This window comes from Budorcas taxicolor, chromosome 11, assembly GCF_023091745.1.
Source record: "Budorcas taxicolor isolate Tak-1 chromosome 11, Takin1.1, whole genome shotgun sequence".
NCBI lineage: Eukaryota > Metazoa > Chordata > Mammalia > Artiodactyla > Bovidae > Budorcas > Budorcas taxicolor.
The window spans coordinates 78,628,229-78,652,634 of record NC_068920.1 but is presented as its reverse complement, the minus strand read 5'-3'; the positions used below and the strand labels follow the sequence as shown (position 1 = coordinate 78,652,634).

Below are 24,406 nucleotides of genomic sequence, written 5' to 3'. Positions count from 1 at the left end.
GTCTTCCTGGGGCTTCTATCCATTTCGACCCCCCGGCGTGACTGAAAAGATAGCCGACTGTGCCTCCTACACGCAGATGGCGCTACATTATGTTCATACCAGTGCACTGAGACTTGCCCCTTTTCCTCGCTACAGCTCTTGCGAGTCTACAACTGGCTCAGCTTTGATTAAGTGGTCTAATATCACGTGCCACCTTTTTTCATGAAGACCTTGAAGGGACATCTGTCGCTAGTAGCAATGTGCTCCATTTTCTCCCTTTCCTGATAAGTAAATACGTTTGCACGATACTTCAACCCTTTCCAAGCATTTCACATAAATTAGCACATTGTAATGTCATAAGAAAAGGCTGCACCACTGCATTTTTGTAGGTCACAAAAATCTTTGCATGTGTTTTGTGATACACTATAAAGGACTGGGCAAGTCCTGTAAAATATGTCTGAGAGAATCCTATGGTTTCTCTCAGAACAATGATTAGGAAATGCCAAAGAATTAAAGCATTTTGAGAGAGGAAAGAAGAAACCAGTAATGAGAACCAATTCTGGATGTCTACTCCAATCATGGACAAATCACCGATACTTAACTAGAGACCATACACATTCCTATCTTAGCAAACCATCTGTATCATCACAATTGCTCATGCAACAGATCCAGATGCCAAGTGCCTGGCACTGGGGAGAAAGAGGCTAGACACGGGGCTAAGGAAGGCACCATGCTAACTCTGGATGGTAACTGTGGACCAGAAGTTGAAAGAAATGAGATGACTTGTCAAAATCATGACTTAGTGACCTGGGAAAGCTGTAGGGGAGGACCTGGCAGGGAAGAGGGGAGGGCAACTCAGCAGGGGAACAGCGTGTAAGCCCTCAGTGTCCAAGCTCAGTCTTTCCAGAAGCAAAGCACAAAGTGCCAGCTCTATGGTGGTCCTATGAATCCCGGCAGGGATGGGGTCTGGGCACCCCTGAGTTCTCGAGTAAGCCTAGGCCCACAGGGTTAAGGAGATGTCATGCTACTAAGACTAAAATGACAGCAGTTTTCCCCCTATCAAGCCAAAGAGAGATTTGTTTGTTCCTTCAGAAACCATTATGGAAATCTAAACTCACTGTGGCCTCGGCAAGCTATGATTCTGCGTAGACGTGTAACAACAAACATTAAGGACCCCTGAGGAGCAATTCTATGACGCATGCAGTGCTCCATCCCGTTGGACACAACAGTTAAACACCTTAAGATTCACTGTGGAGGATCAAGCGACATGCCTCCCATGGGTCCACACCTTGCTGCCTACCTGGCTACATACTGAGGGACACACGTGCCTGTTCAGGACCCAGCCTCGAAAGTGCACAGGCACCCCAGCCTGAGGATCTGCTAGGGATGAGGGACTTATCCTGAGGACACCTGCCTTTGGCCCATACGTGGAACTACCAAGTCACAGTAACAGTTCAGGGACTTCTCCACACAAACAGGAGGATCTTAGGGTTCCCGGGCACTTGGGAAAAGCAAACTGCATGCCTGAAACTGGTTTTTAGATGCAACCACACTGGGCAGAGGAGAAAGCGTGATGAACAGACAACAGACCAACCTTGTTGGAAGAGTGCAGCAGCCATCCGCTGTGAGTCTGACTTGCGTTTCGTAGCTGTCCAGGGGGCACACGGTTTGCTGAAAGGAGGGGCACTCCACAGTGCTGCAGTCCACACTGAAAACTGGGGGGCAAATAGAGGCATGGGTCACTGTTACGTTTACTTGCACTTAAGAGTCCCCAAATGAAAACCCTGGCTCTTTGAATTTTCGCAGTTTCCTTGTTTCTTCAAAACCCTGTCTTGGCACTGGCATTTTCATTTCAGTCAATGTGAGAGAACTAGAATATGACTCAAATTTTCTGTTCAAGAAAAGAAGGGAACAGGACACCGAAGAGTTAAGATGCAGACACAGAGAAAGACAAAGAGTTAGACCAATGGTGGTTCTGTGGATGGTGACGATCAGCCAGAGGTATTTCAGATGGAACAGTTCAAGAGATGAGCAAGGGATTGTGAGGCTTGAGCATTTAACTAGCAGTTAAAAAACAAAAAAAATCTGACCGATGGTTAGAAACTTTCAAAGAGGCAATCACTCCAGTCCAGACCTATTCACAGACCACAATGCAGTCATAAGAACAAGGATGTTAGAAATGCCACAGAGCAAGGAACAGCTGGGACATGACAACAAAACGAACGCGGCAGAGAAGTTGAGTAAATAGTCAAAGATGACTTAGCACACGCTATAAAGTCAGCCGAGGAATGGTGGGGAGCCGGCACGAAGACAGACAGGGGCTGAGTGTTTCACTATAAGATGGCTGGGACTTTGATGCATGTATTTATCCAAACATAACTTTCTGTTTTATGCATGATGATTATTTTTAAATGTAATACTTTAAAATGACAGATATATCTGCAAATGAGGATGATGACCTCCTCTGGGGGAATGAAGAAGGCAGCCATAGGACCATAAATTTTAACCCTATTGCCCCTATCAAGCAAACTTTGAAGGAAAAAAAAAAGAGGAGAAAAAGCCAGGATCCCTCTCTGAAGGTGCTTATGTACCAGTTGATTATCTGGTCCTCTGACTGGAGGGCAGAAGTCAGACTGCCAGTAGCTCAAAGTAACAGGTCTGCAGAGCTCATCAGCATAGCCTGTGTGTGGGGGGTAGGGAGGCAGGGGAGGCAGTGGTTAGCTGCTGCTACCCTCTGATGCAAAGCAGCGAGGCTGCTGGGACCACACCTGTGCATACCTGGTTTGCACTCATAGAGGTCACAGCACTCTCCCGGCTTCCCTGAGGCTTTGGACACAAGGATGTTCAGGTATCCTGGCTGGCAGACTTTCCGCAGGCAGCCCGCGGGGTCGCACACACAGCGGCTGGGGAGGGGGCAGCACTCCCCGGGGGGCGCGTAGCCCTCGATCAGAACGGAGTCTTCAGGACAACGTGGAGAGAACTGGACTTCACAGCGGGCCTTGGAGCAATCTGGCTTCTCTTCTGAATGGGAGAGAAAGAGTTTAGCACAGGCCCAAGGGGGCAGCGCGGAGCACTTTTCCCAGAAGTGCAGGCAGTCTATGACCTAACTAGCCAAGAGGAGGAGACAGACAGATATCCAGCGAGAACCTCAAATGCAGCTGAGCCTCTCGTGGGACTCTCTCCCGAGACCTGCTCATGACACAGGGCGAGAGGTGGACACTGCCTCTCCCATCATCCCATCCCCCTTCCTTGTGCTGAACAATCCGTGTCCAACACATGGGCCAGATGAGGAAAGACCAAGGGAAGATAGGGATGTGCCATGGAGACTCTGAAAACGGGACCGAGCCACTGACCAACGCAAAGATCTTTAGTTTGAAAGGAGTTTTAAGGGCTGTTCTTTGTGAACAGTGTTCATTTAAACACCAAAAACAGACCCACATATACATAATGGCTATTTTGGGGTCTGGAGACAAGGTGCATGGCAGTCAACATGGAGGAATTTGACCTCCCTGCTCTGAAATTTGAGGTGATGAAGTACTAAGATGATATGAAAGCTTCAGCAAGATGGATACTGAGCCCAATTCCCATGTCATTTCCCTAAATGACATCGAGAGTGTTTCTTTCCTTAGCAGAGGTCCATAGATGTACCTCGTTCTCCCTTCTCCAGTATTGTGTCACTAACCTACTTCTGCACTTCCATTTGAGACAGTAAATAAATAAACAAATCAAGCAAAGACAGACCGAGTTTATAAAGCCCCAGTCTTCAGCTCAGTTTCTTGGTTTAAGCTTTTAAGAAACCTATAGCAACATTAGGCCCTGGAGAAAAACCCTGAAATAAACCAAAAGCACATCATCACAGCCCCATGACCTTTGCGGGAAAAGAGTTTGGGACTTGCTGGGGGAAAACACACCATGTGGTACTGGGGTATGTTCATAAACTGTCTTTCCTTGTGCAAAACCTACAAAGAATCACAAAGCTGGGTAAGGTGCAAGAGGTCTCCCAGTTTATCCTTCTAAATGAAAATTTTAGTCTGTTTTGCAGATAAAGAACCTAAAGTCCTAGCATTCAAGTGATCTAAGTTAGTGGTAAAAATAAAGCAAGAATCTAGGCCTCCTCACTTCTAGTCCCCCTTAGCTCTTTACATTACAAAAGTAGGTCTATTTACAAAATCTAAGTCCTCAGGTCATTTTCAACTTTGATTGCTGTATCTTTCATTTCACTACCATCTCCCATGTCTAACTATTTCTTATCAAAAGATAGCATAGGTGAGTCTTCATACTCATAGTTCTAGTAAATTCATGCACAGATATTTCTTAGGTGCCTGCTGTTTCAGCAGCCTTGTTTCCACAAGGAAAATAGACATAGCCCTCTGCCCTCATATAGTTTACAATCCAGGAGAGAGTGGTATAAAATAATTGGTAAAATAAATACTCAAACTATATAGTAGGAACAGGTGGTAAGTGCTGGGTGTGTGTGTGGGAAGCAGAACAGAGCAAGGGGGAATCAGAGTGCACGGAAGAAGTGGTGGGGGTGGGGGTGGGGTCCAGTTACAATTTGGTTGGAATAGGCATCACTGGGAAGCTGATGTTTGAACAGGTTAACAGAAGTGAGGGGTGGGCCACGGAGAAGCGTGTCCCAGCAGAGGGCCCAGCTATGGCAGTTCTGTGTGTCCCAAGAAGAACAAGAGGCCAGTGTGGCAGCAACGGGATGTACAGAGGATGCATATACCGATTTCACATCACAACCCTGAGCAATCGCCTTGAGAAGAGAACATAAGTAAAAGAAATTCCGTTCCTGGATCCCCATCGGTGTGGGCAGAACAGATCAGAGAGCTGAGGAGGAGAAAGCTATATGGGAGATGAAGCATGTACAGTACATTGATGGATGATCAGGCAAATACAAACACATGGTCTCACAATTAATAAGACGGCTATGACTTTAACTGGAATTAGCACCTAATTTCTACTCTCGTTAATGTGCTGTCATGGACGTACTCTGTATCACATTCTACTACATTCTAATCACGCAGAATATTTGTTACGTATGATCAGACTTCTCAAACATATGCTTCAATACAACCCAACACATTAGATCTTCCTATTTATTCTGCTCTTTAAGTTTCTTTTAACAGTTCCAACGTTGTCACCTACTGGTGTGTATTTTGCAGCTCAAGCCTTGAGAGATTTACTTAAGACCTGCCTTAGTCACACAGGTGGGATTAAGGTAGGCCCACCACAAACACTGTCTGAAACACAGTCTGAAATGACTTAAGAATGTTAATAATAAGGACTAAATCTTACTAAATGCTTTTTCAACTTTTGTCAAGATTCATATTGGCTTTCCCTTTAATGTACTAATATGATCAATTAGTAGATCTCAAACCAGTCTGAGGATAAACCCTATTTCTAAAGACCCAGCTGGATTTAACTTCCCAACATTCTGATATTTTTAGATTAATAAGTTTGTAATACTAGCCCGGAGCTCTCTCTTTGTGTGTGTGTGTGTGTGTGTGTGCGCGCGCACGCGTGCGTGCACATGCTGGCCTCATCCAGTCTTAGTTTTAGAACTTTCTTAATGAAATGTTTATCATTCTACCTCTTTCTCGGCTATAAAGCAGTTCGAGTAACCCAAGATTTATCTATTCTTTGATGTTTTCATACAACTCACTTATGAAACTACCTGAACTCTGGAGTTTTGTTTGTTTGTTTAAAGAAGGAAAGAACAGATTTCTTCTTTGGTTACTAGATTATTCAGGTGTTCCGCCTCTTTTGGAATTATCTGTACTAACACATATTAGTTAAGAAATATCTCATTCACCTAGATTTTCAAATTCACTTCAGGCTTTATGGACCAAGCTTTCTTGCTTTACATGTTCAAGGCTTCTTTTAAGTTTTCAAATTTATTCCTTCTTTGTTTTTCAGAACGCTTAACTGGCTTTCCTCTAAATTTAAAGATTACTGTTTAGTTCACTTTCTCTTTTATTTTCTCAGAAGTGTGAATAATTTTAATTATGATTTTAATCCTTTAGCCAGATGCTGTTTTGTTTTAATTTCTGATATGTACTACTTTAATGTAACTCATCATTTCTAATTCCATTTGATCTCCTCTTTAACTAAAGACATTTAAGGACAGTGTTAGCAAATTTCGGCATGGGTAGATTGTCTTCGGCTTTCTTTTTGAGCTTGATTTATAGTTTCACTGCCCTATTGTCAGAGAATTTAGGCTATACAATCTTCTACTTCTGTTAATTTCTTGAGTTTATTCATTTTTGCTTTTTTGGCATGGGGGTATGTTTACATGGCCGATGGCCAACTTTAAAATATATGAGTATTCATAAAGGATATATATTCTGTTTATTGAATACAAACCTGTAAATCGATTAAATCAAGCTTAATTATGACCCTCAGCTTACCCAGATCTTACACTTTTTACCTGATTTCCAAGAAGTATCTATAAAAATCTCCCACTATGAACCAGCAACTTCTCCTTGTATTTCTAACAGTTTTTATTTTTCAAGGCTGTGTTGATAACTACATGACTAGCAGGCATAAGATTCAAGCCTGTTACACTGACTTGGCAAACTGTAAAGTGATGATGCTTTCAAGGAATTTAGATTTCTAAGATATAATTTTTTTATTTTTGTAATCATTAATGTTCTTAGCTTTATTCTTTCCTTCTACCATCTATTCACCTTTCAGTAGATTACCTAGAACACCTACTCATCCAGCATCCTTCCCTTGCTCCAGCGAGTCATCTGTCTGTCACTTAAACCCAACTATGGTTATCAGAGCACCAGGAATTGTCTTTCTGATACCTTCTTTCTCAGCCTGTTTCTCAATAATTCCTGCAGTAGATTTCATTTATTCATTTGTCTCTCCTCCATCTCTCTTTCGTGAAGAAAATAAAGAGAAAACTATAGACACACCGTATATTTTTCTATCATTTAGAAGGCTGCTATGACATTACCTCTGAATTTTAAGTTTTATGCATTTGAACAGAAGCCTCTCTTAACTCTTTCCCTATGGTGTCTAACAAATCGATATATAATATGTAACTTAATTAACAAGCTTTTCAGTCTGGTTCCCCTGGCAACACTTCACAACTGGCATCTTAAAAAAAGAAAAAAAAAAAAAAAAAACTTCCCCAGATATAGAAAAACTAAAGTGACAGAATCACTTACAACAGAGATAATTAAGGGAAATAAGCTGGTTTCATCATATTAACATCATATTAATAATCTTCCTTAAAGAGGTGAGTCCTCAAAATGCTGAGAGACGCCCCATATTAAAGTGACATTACAATAACAATGGCAAGTTTCTATCAATCCTCATCACTTTAACCTCTGTGCCTGCATCTCGGCTATTTGTAGACTTTCTCCAGGTCCACATGTCAAAAGGAAAAGTACAATCATGATCTACAAGTAGCAAATGCATTCAAGGTTTTATTTTTTTGCTTCAAACACAGATTTCAATAAAACCAAAGCCAAAAGAAAAATGACTAAACAGAAAAATTTTACTGCCAGATCCTCATTCTATTTAATTTCTGTAGAGTCTCACACATCTGACAATGAAGCCTTCTTCCTTTTTCAAAATCTCTTAAAATGGCCACTTAAAAATAACAGCAGATACTCTGTACACTTATTAATGGAAAACAGGCCATGTGAATGAGTGAAAGTTGCTCAGTCACGTCCTGCTCTTTGCAACCCCATGGACTGTAGCCCACCAGGGTCCTCTGTCCATGGAATTCTTCAGACAAGAATACTGGAGTGGGTAGCCATTTCTTTCCCCAGGGGATCTTGGGGCCTGGGTCTCCTGCATTGTAGGCATATTCTTTACCATCTGAGCCACCAAGGAAGCCCCAGGCCACGTAAAATGGACTAGTAAATTGAGACTGGCAACTGCTTCTGGGCACTCTGCTTTGCTGAAGTCTATCCTGCTTCTCATATATACAGCATACATGCACACAGGGAACCTGTCATCATTCGGAGACTATCCTTGGGCATTCCTAACTATGGTGATATTTCAAAGGACCCCAAATTTGGATTAGAACTAATATAGTAGGTAGAGCACGGCATTAAGAAGGGAAAAGTCTGAGATCACCGTTTTCCCCACACCTCACTGGTAATCTTCTTCCTTTATTATAACCTCATTCCTTTATAATCCAAAGTCCCAGAGTAGCTATGGCATTGATGGAGGGTACAACAGGGGCCACTAGGTGGTCCTGGGAGACACATCTTGGTACCAGTTGAGATGCCATCTATGAATCCTTTTTTAATCCATTCATTCAACACATATTTACTGAGTGACTTCCACGCACCAGGGGTTCTAGGCAGAGGGCTTAGAGCAGGCAATAAAACAAAGTCCTTGCTTGCCTTCCTGGATTTACCATTCCAGAGGAGTTACATAATAAACAAAGAACTACACAGCATCATGCCAGATAGCAGCAAATTCTTGGAAGCAGAACTGGACATCTGGGTATAAAGTACTGGCCAGGTAGGTGAAGGCAGGACATGGCACCTGCACAAAGACCAGGATAAAAGGTGGCGGAAGGTGGGCAAACGTAGGGCCGGGGAGGGGGGCAGCCCCAGATATAGGAAACAGCAAGAATAAAGGCTCCAAGGCAAGAACAAGCTTACTCTCCATGTAGAAAATATTTATCTCATGATAGTTAAGAAGAAATCTGAATTAGTACAATTCACAAGTAGAAATACCAGTAAAGACAAGAAAAATATTTTGGTGAGTGACAGTTCTTATTAAGGATTCAATTCTCACCATCAGGCTGGAGCACTGAAAGTAGCATCTACCCACTGGACACCTTCTCCGGGGGAGGAGGCGCCACACCTCGCCGCGTGCTCACTGCCCTTCACCCTCCCATGTGAAGGAGACGACCTTGGCATCGCTACTCAGTAGATGAGGAGACGGGCACAGAGAGACTACGGAACTTGGCAGAGGTCACACAGTAAGTGGCAGAGCCTCCCAAGCAGTCTTCACACAAGTGCACAATGCGGAAAGCAAGAGAAACTTCAACTTTCCTGGTACGTGCATGTCTAGTCAATGGCTACAGTTTTGCTCACACGTAGAATGCGAAGGTCACTTGCAAAGATAAAGAGGTTCAGGGTCTTCGGCTGTGTCCTCATCACTTTCTGGTTGGCCATTTTCTCCATCTCATCTGCTCCTTGGCCATACAGACATAAAGGAGGGGCTTTCTTACATCCAGCATTATTTTATTCTGAAAGCTTCTATTACAAATGCAAGAGACATTTCATCCTATGCTTTTAAATTTAGAGACAGACTCCTTTAAAGTTACACTGTGAATTCTTTTCATTCACATTCCATGATTTTATCATAACCTTTTTTGGCAAGCTCTGCAGTGAAGACTTGTTCCACACAATCATAACCCCAAGGGGAAAAAATTAGGCTTGTTGATACAGTCCCAGAAATATTTCATATTTCAGCTCGTTCGGAAACACCAGCTGTACTTTCCCAGCATTTTCTTTCAGAATTTAACAGTGATGGAACCCACACAGAGCCTTTCCTTGGTGGTTTGTTAAGCATGCCATATTAAATTGTTTTCAAATACCTAATAAAGTTGTACCAGAGTGGAATATAAATTAGCCCAATATAAAGAACAATAATTAAATGATCTGTAAGACCACAACATGTGATTCTTAAACTCACTGGTTCTCAACCCTGGCTGTGCATTAGGCTCACTTACAAAGCTTTTAAGTATGCCACTGTCTTGGAGCCCATGTCAAATCAATTATATCAGAATTTCTGGGGGAGGAACCTGAGAATTTCTATTTGTTTCAATAGCTCCCTGGGTGAGTCTATCCTGTGATAAGGGTTGATAACCACAGTGTTACTTCTTCCAGCAAAATGAGAATCTTTACAATGGAGTTCTCTATTGACAACAAAGCTTTACCAGGGGCACGTTCAAACATCCTGGCAAATGGCAGCTGGCCAAATGCCAAAGAAGCATGAAGCCCTCCAGATGTCTGCCTGCCACGGAGTGGTCCAGGCTGTATGCTGAGCCCCTGGTACCTCCAGGAGTCTTCCAGACCACACATCTTTTCTAAGCAGGATATTACTGAGCTGAGTTGTAAACGATGCTTTCAATTAGAGCCTGGCTGGGCCTGCAGCACCTGCAACAGTATCAGCTGGGAGCTTGTGAGAACTCTAGAAGCCCAGAGCCCACCCATGCCAGGCCTACTGAGTCTGAATCTGCACTGGAGCAAGATGCCCAGATGTGACAAAGTGCTCTAGTCGGGTGGTTCTCTAACAGTGGTCCACTGACCAGCACATTGGCTTTTCCTGGGAACTTGCTGCAGAGGCAATTCTTAGGCCCATATCTTGAGCGTGGGGCCTGAACAAACCCTCTGCTGAACAAAGTCTGTCTGAACAAACCCTCCAGGGGATTCTCATGCGTGCTATCCTTTGAGAACCGCAATGCTAGAATTCTGATTCTCAACATCAGAAGCCCCTGTGGAACTTTAAAAGGTTCAAAAGCTCAGAATACATCCCAAACCAATTAAGTCAGAATCACTAAAAGTGGGACCCCAGTATCAGTCATTTTTAAGTCTCCCAGGTGACTCCAATGTATAGTAAGAATTTATTCACTGTTCTAGCACACACACACACACCACTCCTATCCCCTGTTCCATGGACAGAGGAGCCTGGTGGGCTACCGTCCATGGGATCACAAAGAGTTGGACACGACGGAGCGACTAACACTCTTTTTTTTTTTACTAGCACACACACAGCACTCCCATCCCCTATTCTCCCAGGAGATTCAAAGCCGCTTTCAACCTTAGGAAACGTGAATCAACAATTTCTCTGGAATCTTCCTGAAAGAGGTCAGATCTTCCTGGGAGGAATGAAAAAAGCTTGGAGGGGTTTCCAGGATCTGTTTCAGGTGGTAGGTGCTGGGGAAAAGGGAGCAGGGAATGGGAGAGAGAGACCCCAAATGGGCTCCATATGCATCTGCCAGGGTTTTAAATCATAGTTTATGGAAATTTATTAGAGTTGTTGAGTCCAGAGATATTTTATTTCATCATCTGTTAATTCACACCAGGAACATATATTGAATTTACTCCCAGAAGGATTTGCCATTCAAATAATTACATTCATATATTCATATATGGTAACAAGTTTTCAAAATGTAACAACGAATTCATTTTCTCAAAATTCTGGCAATAAAATAGGGCCTAAGGAGAGCCTGGATAAATGTAAAAGAACTGAAGATTGGTTTCAAAAAGATTAATTTTACCTAATAAACTATATAGCCTTCTCTGAATATTACTTGTCCCCTTGTTGCCATATACACAAGCCCACAAAAAATGAATGAAAATTATCAGAGAATAAGACAAATGACTAATGAGGAAAGACTTAAATGAACTAAATTTGTACAGTCAGCTCAGCAACATCTTAAGAGGAATCTTCCTAACAGCTTGAAAATGTCACACAGGCATAAACATTAGAAATGAAGAACTCTCCAGGGTGGCGTAAATGGAAGGCAACATCCATTATCAAACACAAACAAAGCCTCTATTGTGCTGAGTGGTCTGAGACTTTTGGGTGGGTCACTTTCCATACTTCAAATTTTCCTCCAGAGGAAAAGGATGCTGCTACTAACTTGGTTGTTACTTTGTGTAAATGTGACATGGATTTGAGAAAACAGATTAAAATGCCAGATGTTTAAACGGTGAAATGAAGGATCTGTCTGGTGTGTCCCATCTGTAAAACGAGGCACTGGCCTTTGTGGGCACCTAATGAACCTACTCCAACCAGAAGCCCTGTGAGCCCTTCCTCTGCAAGCAGGTTCCAGGGGCTCTTGGCCTCTGCTTGTTTAAGGAAGACCAACAAATAACTAACTGTTGGATTAAAGGAGGGACCAGTCTTTTTTTTTTTTTTTTTAAGAACTCTAATATTTGTTATCACTGTAGAGCTTTTGCAGTACAGTAGGAAATGTGATCATATGTGATTTTAAAAATCAAAGAACTGTAAACCAAGGGCTCTGTCAATAATATTGTCAATAACTTCCTGAGTCCCAGAGGTGGCATATGGATCTCAAACACCTTCAGAAGGACTCCAAAGAATATTACGTGCCAACCTAACGTCTTCAGAAGTTCCTCAAAGTGACTATATTTATGTGGTTAAAATGATAAACCAACCACAAAAGGCAGATGAATGAAGGACAGTAGAGTCTACAGAACACTGCTGCTGTTCTGTCTGCTGAGAAGAGCAGGCAAATAAAGAACAGCAAGCTCTCTTACTGTTCAACTGGGAGTTGTCATGAGGGTTTGCACATTCTGGGGAGAAAAAAAAAACCCACGTGGCTAAAAATACAGAAACAGTTTTGAAAACATATTTTGGCCATTTATTTTTTCCTTCCTCTTCATACTTTTCTTATTTCTGTTTTATTGAAGATAAACTACTTGTCTGTATCACTTATTTGTCATTTAACAGTGGTTACTTTTTAATCTTTACCTGGGAGTCAGTTAAGCTAGGGGTTTACCACTAATGTTTGAGAGCCAGAAAGAACTACGTTCAAATCTTGACTCTTCTACAACTAGCTGTGTGATCTCTCTGGGTCATAATTTTCTCAGGGTTGTTTTAAGTGTCAAGAAGATAAATATTACAAGTAGGCCTATGTCTGACACATCTATGTGCCCAACTAATAGTAGTTCTTATCATCCCCATCATTAATTATTAGAAAAAGTCTGGGCTTTGAGTTAGACCTCAGAATACTCAGTATACCTGTGTACTGAACAGGGCATAAAAATACCTGTTCCACAAGGACTCTTGCGAAACTGTAAGATGGCACAGGGAACTCTGCTCAGTGTTATGTGGCAACCTGGATGTGAGGGGAGTTTGGGGGAGAATAGATACAAGTGTATGTACGGCTGAGTCCCTTTGCTGTCCCCTGAAGCTACTGTAACATTGTCAATTGGCTATATTCCAATACAAAATAATAATAATAAAACCTTACCCTACAAGACTTCTTAGAGACTAAAAGAATATACACATTCTTTCAAATATAAAATATTATATAAATATAAAAAATATTTCATATATTTTTATGTATGCATATGTATGTGTATAAAGACACACACACGCACATACAAAACACTCGTAGGTTCTCTGATTAGCTCACTTTCTGTCTCACTTTGTTTTAAACCTAATGCCCAATATGATGCCTGGGCATAATGAACCCAGATAAGATCATTAAATGTTTGCTCTTATTGACAAAGGTGTTAGTCACTCAGTCATTTGTAACTCTTTGCGACCCCATGGACTGTAGCCCACCAGATTTCTCTACCCATGGAATTCTCCAGGCAAGGAAGGATACGGGAGTGGGTTGCCATTCCCTTCTCCAGGGGATCTTTCTGACCCAGGAATTGAACTCAGGTCTCCTGCACTACGGGCAGATTCTCCCCCATCTGAGCCACTAGGGAAACTCAGGGAAGACCAAAGTAAAGATGACCATTACCCACATAAATAAGCTATATATCACCCCTACACATACACACATTCCTTAGCACGCCCAACACACGTCGTCATCTTACTACACTAAAAGCTGTGCTCAAGTGCTGTTTCTCTGTCAGCTTCGACTCCTTTATTCATTCCTTTTTTTGTAAAGGTTACTTATAAAGACTAGTTCCTCACTCTGGAGAGAAGACAGGCAGCTGACTTATTCATGGAGTTTTCCCTGGAGAGTCTTCCCCAGCTATTTCTGCATTCAGGATGTATGGATGGGCCCTGCTTCCACAGCGACCTGACTGACAAGATGGCATAGATCGTAACAAGTGACTCCCCCACGCAAAGGCCTCCTGACATTTACCCCATGCCCTGAAGGAAGGCTCTCCCAGTGGGAGAGACCACCTCTTCACTGCAGACCACCTCTGACGGTCAGCACCTCTCACAGCAGCCTCACTGCCTTCCCACGACTTTCTGTGAAGGCTTCTCCACCTCTCTGACCGTTCCTTTGGCTCTAGCTCCAACTTTCTGATCAGACATGTGCTGGGCTGAGCCCCTGAAAGGGCCCCCCGTTTCTATGCCGTCTTTGTATCCTTTGTGTACCCACGGTGTAAACCCTCGTCCACTGCGAAGGCACCCGGAGACTACAAATATGTGAGCTGCAGCTGAGCAAAGGGATGTGTTTACTTTCCATCCTGAACTACAACTTGACCTGCAGCAAAAACAAAAATACTGCAATGTGTATTTTTTCCCAGAAATGATAATTATAGTACTCCAAACATTTTTCAAACTTCAACTACCAAAATGGAAAAGGCATCTCAAAAAATAATTTATTAAATAGGCACTTATATTCTTGGTAGCCCTTACATGGAAATTCCACTTTTTTTTCTTCATAGCCATGAAAGGGCTTGGCTCCTGGCTCAAAACCCTTTTCCAGACTAACGTGGGACTCAGCCTGCCAGGCTGAGAGGTAAGTGGCTGAAGAGCCCTCCCTCTTCATTTGCAGTCAGCAAGGGGCTATAGCACTTTTTGCCACTTTAAAAGTACTGGCAATGGTAAGGAGCAAAGGCTGTACACGGGGTGATACAAAGGGACGTCTGCACAAGTGGCTGAGGACAGATGTGGAAGCAGGTGGCCCCATTCAGGAGGTACAGTATTTAGACCCACTTTAGGAGCAGCACATGAATCCCAGCCTATTTTTCCTCCTCTCTCTGAAGAGGATGTTTCCTCACCTCATTCCCCACCTGGTCCTTTTTCTCTAGCTGCAGTTTTTCTGGACCAGTAACTCTCATCAGGATACAGCCGTTGTTACCCACACTCTCAGCTCTCCCACACTCATTAGAGTCTCATCTAAACATGGTGGAAGGCTTCAGAAACACAGGCTCTGAGCCTCACCTCCAGAGCTGCTGACTAAGTTCTGCTGGGTTTGGGCCTGAGAATATGCATTTCTGACAAGTTACTGATGCTGCTGTCTGAGTACCAAGCTTTGAGAACCACTGCTGTGGACCATATCTGTTCCCCTCTTGTAAGCTCAGCCAAGTTTCCCAGGTGGCTCACTGGTAAAGAAATCGACTGCCAATCAGAAGACTCAGGTTTGATCCTTGGGTCAGGAAGATCCCCTAGAGAAAGGCATGGCAACCCACTCCAGTATTCCCACTGCCTGGGAAATCCCATGGACAGAGGAGCCTGGCGAGCTACAGTCCATGGGGTTGCAAAAGAGTTGGACAGGGTTCAGCAGCTAAACAGCAACAAAGCTCAGCCAGCCTCTCTCTCCCGCCCGTGGGCAAAGCTGTCTCTCTACCTTTGTTTCTGTCTCTAAAGGCATGTGGCAGAGCCTGCTTTAGGTACAAGAGGACAGTGACGCATGCTGGATGAACTTGATGGAACTGAGCAACGGAGGTCCTAGCCAGTCTCACCAAGTTTCATATTAAACAGCAACTCGCAGGGAGCTACCATCTCAGGCCAGAGCAGGCTGTGTTGCTGCCAATGAACACCATGCTTAGTGCTGGAGCTGCTCCCCCACTTCAGGGACATAGCTTATTTCCAAATATTTTCAAATACAACAAAGGACATCATGATTCCATTAATAAGTCTAAGCAGAACAAATTAAAGGGGACACAGTGGTTTACGATGAAGCAATTCTCACAAATGCACACCCTACTAATTGGGAATTTGTGGCAATTTGGAATAAAAGTGCCGTGAAATTTAACTTCACGTGTATTACGGGCTCCATGAAGTTGCTTGGGACCTAAGTTCCTTTATTTTTTGGCTCTTCAAAACTGGCTGTGTTAGGGGACTACTCTGGCAGCCCAGTGGTTTGAGACTGTGCTTCCACTGCAGGGGGTTCAACTCCTGATCTGGGAACTAGGATCCCACAGGCTGTGTGGTCAGAAAAGAAAAAAAAAAAATTTAACGGTGGGGGAAAAAAAAACCCCTGCTGTGTTAGCCCATGTTCATAGAGTCTTCTTCACCAGTGGGAAGGGAGAGAAGTAGAAGCAAGGCACAGCTCTCAAGGGTGTAACGTGAAAAGTTACACTATTGCTGCTTGTCTCTTTACATGGCCAGGACTGATTCACATAGCCAGGACTGAGTCGCATAGCCACGCCTACCTGCAAGGGAGTCTGGAAATGTCATCTTCATTCTGGGTGGCCATCTCTCTAGTTAAAACTGTATATCTGTGGGAGAACAGGGGACTGGACATGTGGGTATGAGGACGAGAAACTCTGACAGCAAGTTTCCTAGGAAAGTCAACTCTATAAATAAGGGAAGTATCTTGCTTGCCCTTTGAGGAATCAAAATACAAAAAGCATTCTGAAAAATCACCTGGGAAACACTCAAATAAGCAATACGCGTGCTTCATACCAAAGATCCACACCTAGATGTTAAAAGTACCTGGAGGATGCTTATTCATTCAGCAACTCCACAGATATTTAATAATCAAATACCATGAATGAGACATGGTAATAAATTATATATTTTAATAAACCCTTAGCTATCAGTAAGCCTAGATTTTTCACACATATAAACTTCAAGCAGAAAGCCTGGGCTTTTTGGAAATGTTCTGTAACTCACAATTTTCAACAAATCAACCTGACCTTTTCTATAACTAAAGCATATTTTTAAAAAATGATGGACTGGAGATTTGAAGGTTTAATTGCAAAAGAGTAGAAGAATTAATATCTTACATAAAAATGTGGGAATGATTCTATCCATAGGACTTACTTGTTGAAGGAGAAAAAAAGTTTTCATCAGAAATTCTTTTATCTAAGTAGAGAAGACAGTGGCCTAGAGAAGCCAAGTGATTTGCCCAGATCACTGGACCTAGAATGGCCAAAAGCCAGGTCTCCTAGGGAATCCCACAGTGGTTCCACCAAGAAACACCATCATCATCCTAACTTTCTCATCTTTCAGTCTGAAGTCTGATAGTCATCTCTTCCTTAATAGTAAAAACTGCTTAGATTCTAGCTTAGTAAATATCTAATCATAAAACTTGATCATGACATCAGCTAAATATACAAAGCAAAGCAAAGCAAAAATAACCTTTGTAAGCAGAATGGCTACGAAAGGTCAGAAGAGAAACCTCTGGTCACAGGGTGGCTGGGGTGCTATCCACCACCCAGGTGCTGATAGGCTACACACCCACACACGCAGAGCCTCACCCTCTGAGACACAGAGAACAAATATGCTGGGAATGGGAGGGATGGCAAGCCTGCCAAGACGGACTACAGGGGAATCTGTGCACACCAAAGGCCCTGGGACTTGGCCATGAAGGGAGACGACTCCCAAGAGGAACACTCTAATGCCTTCAAACCATAGGGACTTCTCTATAACAATTCAATCCCCAGGAAATTTACAGCGCTGGCAATTTCCCCAGCTCATTAAGAATATGAGGTCCAGCCAGAAAAGAAGTGGAAACTAAGACCAGAGGAGCTGGTCATACCAGATAGGGTCTTTCAGCACTGAAGATAGGAAAAAGCTTCACGTGGAAGCTAGAGAGCACTCTCTGCTCTAGCTCTGCTCCTCGGTTCTGTGGTAGAATGGGCTTCCCTGGTGGCTCAGATGGTAAAGAATCCGCCTGCAATGCAGGAGACCTGGGTTCGATCCCTCGGTTGGGAAGATCCCCTGGAGGAGGGCATGGCAACCCACTCCAGTCTTCTTGCCTGGAGAAGCCCGATGGTGCGAGAAGCCTGGCGGGCTATAGCCCATAGGGTTGCAAAGAGCTGGACACGACTGGGTGACTAAGCACTCGTGCACACACAGACTTATCTGTACATCTGCTCCTGGTGCAACCCTACAGATACGCATAACCCACCACGTACAGAGACTCAGGCTTGATACTGAGTGTATGCTTCTGCCTGCCCGGTGTCCGAGCACTGTGGGTTCCTTATCCAGCAATGAGAAGAGAGCCAGCTGCTCTATTCCCTGCCTTTTTCTCTTCTTTTCCTTACTAGTTTCCTGTTTAAAAGTCATAGCTGTCCTTATCCCCAGGAAACCCACTCTTTAAAATTCAGGGTTTATTTATGTCAATACTATCCTTTGTCCATGTTATAACTGAGAGTTTAAAAACTTGCCTTGGAAGGAAACTAGATATGAACAAGGTGGGACAGGGGGTGAAGGTAATCCCACAAGTTATAGTGATACTGGGAGCCTGATGGCTTGCTGTACATGAATTCCTATTCTAAGCACTTTTTAACAACACAGTAAGATGCCACCTTTCTCCCTGATCTCGTGCCCAATCTCAGACCTCCAGGATTTAGGGAAGATACTGTCCCAATCTCTAGTTCTACTTGGAGACACACTGTCTCACTGTCCTCCCTCTACAGGAGGGTTTCCTCCTAGGAGGCTGGCAGAATCTGATCAGCCAGATATTCTTTTTGGAAAATATAGCCAGGGGTTTAATACAAGTGGCTACTAATACATGCTAGGAATTTTACCTGATCTTAAAGACTTCAACAAGAGATTAAAGACATCTCAGCTGACCTACAAGATTAATGGTATAATTTAAAAAGGTTATTCGGTCACCATATCACTACTCAGCCTCCATTAAAAAAAAATCAGGTGGAAATATATTACAGTCAGAATTCCACCAGAGAATCAATCCCCAAGGTCTTCACAAACACTAATGGGTGCACGATGGATGCCACAGATTACAGGTGTCCCAGAGAGTGCAATCTTACACACTGGCCAGTGAACTCCCTGAGATATACCTAGAAATTGCTCTTATTTTTGAATCATACATTTCAGAGATTCAATCTACTGCCAACCACAGACCACCAGCTTATAAATTTGTCCCAGATTTCTGTTTGTTTTCTGGTTAAAAAATCTTACTTCTAGGACCTCTTTATCCCTCTTCAGTCTTTATCATGAGCCCTACCAACTGGCTTTCTTTTATAAAGAAAAAAAATTTTTGACCAGTTCAAGACTTCCTACATTCGTGACAATGAGCTAAAAACAACTGGACAGCCAGCTTGTCGCCAGCTAAATGACCTGCCCTTGCATAGGTATTTCAAGCACACCTGACTCAAACTACAAATTACTGTATGTCTCGGATCTTCTGGGTCATTGTTTCATGAATAACTGAATTCGTGAATGTTAAGTCAATGAATCTGCTGTGTCGCTTTCTGTGTAATGAATCTTGCATAAGTCGTGGTTGTTTCTATTTAGCAATAACCTTGTACCTAGCTCCCGGCTCCCCAACACCCACTTAAGAACGCATTCAGAAGGCTACTCCTCGTCTGAGCCTCTAATGCTGGGGACAATAGAATTTGTCACCAGTAAGCCTCCTTTCCAGTCACAGAAGAATTACTCATTTAGCAATTTCAAGGGCACTGTGAGGTCTAATTTGCCTCCTTAATTATGTCGATAGGAAGCAAATATTATTAAGAAAATTGCTTTTTTAGTACTGGAAAATAACTTAGACTAACTTACAGTCACAACTGAAACATAACTAAATTTAAACTGACAGAAATAAAGAAAGCTGGCTGAGCCATTCAAGTGAGTTTTAAGTAATGAATCAAACAGCCACGTTTAAGAGTATCCTAGTGAAATGAACAACAACAAAAATCCCACCCAGCAGCTGCTCTTCTGAAGCTAATTCTGAATGAACATAGCTTACAGTTGAGGCCTTATTCCCTATACATTTAATGTACTAGACAGATGCCATATTTTTAAGCCAGAACCACACCATCCTCATGTCAGCAAGAGTGCCAAAGTGATACTCTTTCACTTACAAAAGCTTCTAGAGCAACTATGTGACCCCCAGTCAGTGTGATACATGGTTCTTCATCTCCAAAAATTCACAATGGGGTGTGGGAGAAAACAAGCACAGATCTGGCTCTGGCCACAGACTTGAGCCAGTCACTGACTGCTTATAGGATCTCGTATAACTTTTTGCCTCTCTCTGAGCTTCCCTCTATCAATGGGAAGGTTAACAGATGATTTCCAAGGTTCTTTCCACTCCAAGAAGCAGAGAACAATACAGGAGAAGTTTAAAAAGCAACCCAAAACTAATTGAACTATAATTAAAGAGATGACCCAAGGCAACACAGTATAAAGTGTGCATGAGTGCTGCAGACAAAATGCGCTGTGATTTAAGAGACGGGAGAGCTACTGCTCCTGAGAGTCGCGGACAAAGCTTCCTGGAGGAAGCGTCACTTTTTAATCAAGGCCCTGAAATACGGATAGGATGGAATGCGGGTGTGTGGGGCACAGGGACCACTGCTGGCCTGAGAGGGACATGGTTGGGGAGAAAGGACAGCGTTGTTGACGTGGCTGCCAGCCACACTCCATCCGCTTACTTCCCAGTGACACGTGCACAGCCCCTCTGTCGAAGAGTGGGGCCCTTACCTGCCCTGTTTTCTCACCTGGGGCAGCCAGACCTTCCCTCCAATGTCCCTTCCCCAGGCTCACCGCTAGCCAGATGCCACCATCTGTCCATCCAACGCTCACTGAGCACTCACTACATCCTGCGTACTTTGCTAGGGATTCAGAGTTATATTGTGAAAATACACAGTGCTTGCTCTCCCAGAGCATCTGGTCATTTTCAAGCAAAAGTCACCTCTGTGAAACAGCCCTTCACCTCTGTTTCCCCCACAGGTCTGATTTCTTCCTCTATTTTCACAGACTCTGTATGGGTGTACAAAATGTTCACATTGCATTATTAATTACTTAAATTGTGGCACTCTACGACCAACTGTGATTTCCATGAGGGCTGGACTTGAGTCTTGTACTTCTTCGTTTTCCTACTGCCTAAGATAATGCTGAGACCACAGCCGGCAGCCAACTCTCTCTCTCTCTCATTAATGTGCCCTACTACTTCTAGAGCCTTTACTTCTTGCAGCTGTCTATCTCCTGCCTACCCACCTATACTTTCGGAGTTCTACTCCTTACTCCTAGTGTATGACCCTGGGTGACCTCTCGTGGCTTTGGTTTCCTCATCTGTAAAATGGGGATAATAAAAGTTTCCACCTCACTGGTTTGTTGAGAGGTTTAAGGAACATATGTCAAGAGCTTACACTAATACCTGGCACCTAAGTATTATAAGCACCCACTTGTTAGCTCTGATTATCATTAACTGCTGGCCCTGAAATAGGTACAAAAGGTTCTGGGATCTTTGTAGAAGACATGGAACCAAATCAGCAATGTAAAGTCAAAGCATCAAATGATACAAGGGCAAAGGGCTCAAACAATTTAGCACAACAGTTGGTGGCGCCAACCCAAAGCATAAGCTTTCCGATCTTAGCTACACAATAGCAAAAGGCCTGGTCTCTTTAATTACTGTGTAGTTATTACTATTATCTTCCTTTAGAAATGTCTGCATACAATGAACTACACATTACCAGAATACTGTACTTCAGCCACATTGATTTTTGTTAACAAAGGAATCCTGTAAAATTGATACAGTGCTTAATTAAGTGACTGAACAGAGGCTGTGTCTCAAGATGTAATTAACTTTAAGGACTTTTCAAAGGTCTCCAGATCCAGCCTGATAATTATTTTAAAGTGTTAAAAACATGCTCTAACAAAAGCCTCACACAGACATGCAATTCAATGAGTCTTGGGCGAATTTAGCTTAGGGGCCCCCTAATATGACACTAGTTACCCTGAGAAATACAATAAAATTCTCAAAATCAGTTCTGAAAACGAACACCTAAATTTATTCACAATTTTTACAAGGCTATAGCTTGAACTGAATTCTAAAGTACGCAAAAATCTCTGAAATATACAAAGAGATTCCACGGTCAGAGTTGTAAAATACTCTAGCATGGAAGTAATTCCTTTCTCACCCAAGGACTCTAAATATTGTTTCTACTACATATACTATTGATACACTTGAAAGCTCATTTGAAAGAAAAAGGCTTAGTCTGGATAACACATTGTGGTATTTCTGTAACTAGTCCTTGGGTCTGACATATTTAAGGCAGCTGAGAAAATATGACGAGAGGAGACAATGGACAAGAATCAAGCGAACAAACTTTAGCCCCAGAACCAGCACTAACTCAGCAGTAACAAGACAGACAGATCCCGGTGAGAACAACCACTCTGGAGGGATTAAATGGAGCATTTGGGGAGCTGCAATGAGAACGTGACGAAGATGAAACTGGCATCACTAAATCTGGGGGGAGGAGACGTGACAGACAACAGATAATCTAATTCAAGAAGCTGACAAACACCACGTTATTTAAAAATTTGTCCCTTGGAGAAGGGAAAGGCTACCCACTCCAGTATTCTGGCCTGGAGAATTCCACGGACTACAGTCCATGGGGTCACAAAGAGTGGGACACGACTGAGCGACTTTCACTTCACTTACTATGGTATTACGTCATGGTCACTGACAAACCACACTTTTAGTATCATAATAATAGCTACAGGAGCAGAAGCTTACCCCTTTCCAGATGGGGAAGTTACTACTTATATTAAGGGTGAGCTGGAGGATGAATTAGTGGTAAAATAAGTTGTATAAAATAAGCCCTGGCAGTTACTGAGAGCCAAGCTTTTCAGATTCTCAGAAATAATGTTTTGGGGATAATCAGATTTTCAAGTGATACAAGCATTCAACTACACAGGGGAAAAAAGGTGTGCCGTATCATATTCTATTAGTTCTATCTGCTGAAACCTCTGCCATCTGGTGCAAGTATATCCACACATATACAGTAGTATACAAATTAACATTCTTTTTGAATTAAAAGATATAATATTTAATGTATAGGATATGACAGCAAAAAAAGGGATAAAGCCCCCAAGAAACAAAATAATAGGACTTACATATTCAAATCATGTTATTTTGCAAAGTCACCTTTATGAAATTATATAGTTATTCCAATTCTGCCATTTCTCAACACCTTTCTGTAGAGTTCCTCTTGACATTTTCTTTAAAGGCAGTTCATGAGATTTATTACAACAAGATCAGCTTCAGTGTTTAATAGTTCTACCTTATATTTTAACAAAAATAGAATTCCCCAAAGTGCTCATGTATTTTATTAATCAGGTATGACTCCATGTGCCTTTTGATTATTTCCCCAAATAAAAATTAAAAATAAATAAATAAAAATAAAAATCCAAAGGATGAAAGTTGCACTACCAAAGGCATTCAAAAGAAGAAAGCTACAAATGCTGAAAGCAACTAAAAACAAAACAAAAAAAAGACAGAAGGGAGAAAAGGAAGAGAGAAAGGAGAGAAGAAGACATCATCCTTGTGCAAAGGCAGCCTCATATGGGCTTCTAAGGTACTGGACTGGGAACATCGTCTAGATTTTAAAGCATGTTTGGAATTTGATTCAAATAGTCCCCACCAAAGGCAAGTTATGACCAACCTAGATAGCATATTCAAAAGCAGAGACATTACCTTGCCAACAAAGGTCCATCTAGTCAAGGCTATGGTTTTTCCAGTGGTCATGTATGGATGTGAGAGTTGGACTGTGAAGAAGGCTGAGTGCCGAAGAACTGATGCTTTTGAACTGTGGTGTTGGAGAAGACTCTTGAGAGTCCCTTGGACTGCAAGGAGATCCAACCAGTCCATTCTGAAGGAGATCAGCCCTGGGATTTCTTTGGAAGGAATGATGCTAAAGCTGAAGCTCCAGTACTTTGGCCACCTCATGCGAAGAGTTGACTCATTGGAAAAGACTCTGATGCTGGGAGGGACTGGGGGCAGGAGGAGAAGGGGACGACCGAGGATGAGATGGCTGGATGGCATCACGGACTCGATGGACGCGAGTCTGAGTGAACTCCGGGAGATGGTGATGGACAGGGAGGCCTGGCGTGCTGCGAGTCATGGGGCCGCAAAGAGTCGGACACGGCTGAGCGACTGGACGGAACTGAAGAAGCTTACTATGAGGTACATCTTACTACATTTTATTCTACTCTTTTGGCCAGTAGGAAATTCTTTCCCTGAATAAGCTAAGGCAATACTTTAGCACCCTGATTGAAATATTTATCTTCCCTGCAGTTTTCTGACTGAAAGCAGAAGAGAATGGGTTTTAAATGAAAACAACAACAACAGCAACAACAAAAACCAATTAGTTTCGTATCTAATCATTCTAAGAGCAAAAAAACCTGACTAATAAAAATGTTTTTTGAAAAAAAATGCCATCAAGAAATATGTCGTTAGCTTTAAGAAGGTTACGTTTCAACACTATTTAGCAGAATAAGCATTTAAACGTATTGATTATAGCTTTGTGAGGTCGCTCAATCGTGTCCGACTCTTTGCGACCCCATGGACTGTAGCCTACCAGGCTCCTCCATCCATGGGATTCTCCAGGCAAGAGTACAGGAGTGGATTGCCATTGTTTTCTCCAGGGAATCTTCCCGACCCAGGGATAGAACCTGGGTCTCCTGCATTGTAGGCAGATGCTTTACTGTCTGAGCCATCAGGGAAGTTCAAATGCTTCTTCACAGCATTACTTAAATGCGTAATTTCTCCAAAATGTTTTAAATTTAATTGGGAAACAAACCA

The 24,406-nt window shown here is 42.7% G+C and overlaps 1 protein-coding gene across 1 annotated transcript in view; it reads right to left on the bottom strand.

Annotated features, from left to right (window-relative positions):
* Positions 1-24,406, bottom strand: part of CRIM1 (cysteine rich transmembrane BMP regulator 1) — a 208,396-nt gene that overhangs the window by 112,724 nt on the left and 71,266 nt on the right. The window contains exons 3-4 of the mRNA XM_052648451.1: positions 2,758-3,000; positions 1,574-1,694 (exon numbers count right to left, since the gene is read on the bottom strand). Of these exons, the coding sequence (XP_052504411.1) occupies positions 1,574-1,694; positions 2,758-3,000 (364 nt within the window). The remainder of the gene's footprint in view (positions 1-1,573; positions 1,695-2,757; positions 3,001-24,406) is intronic.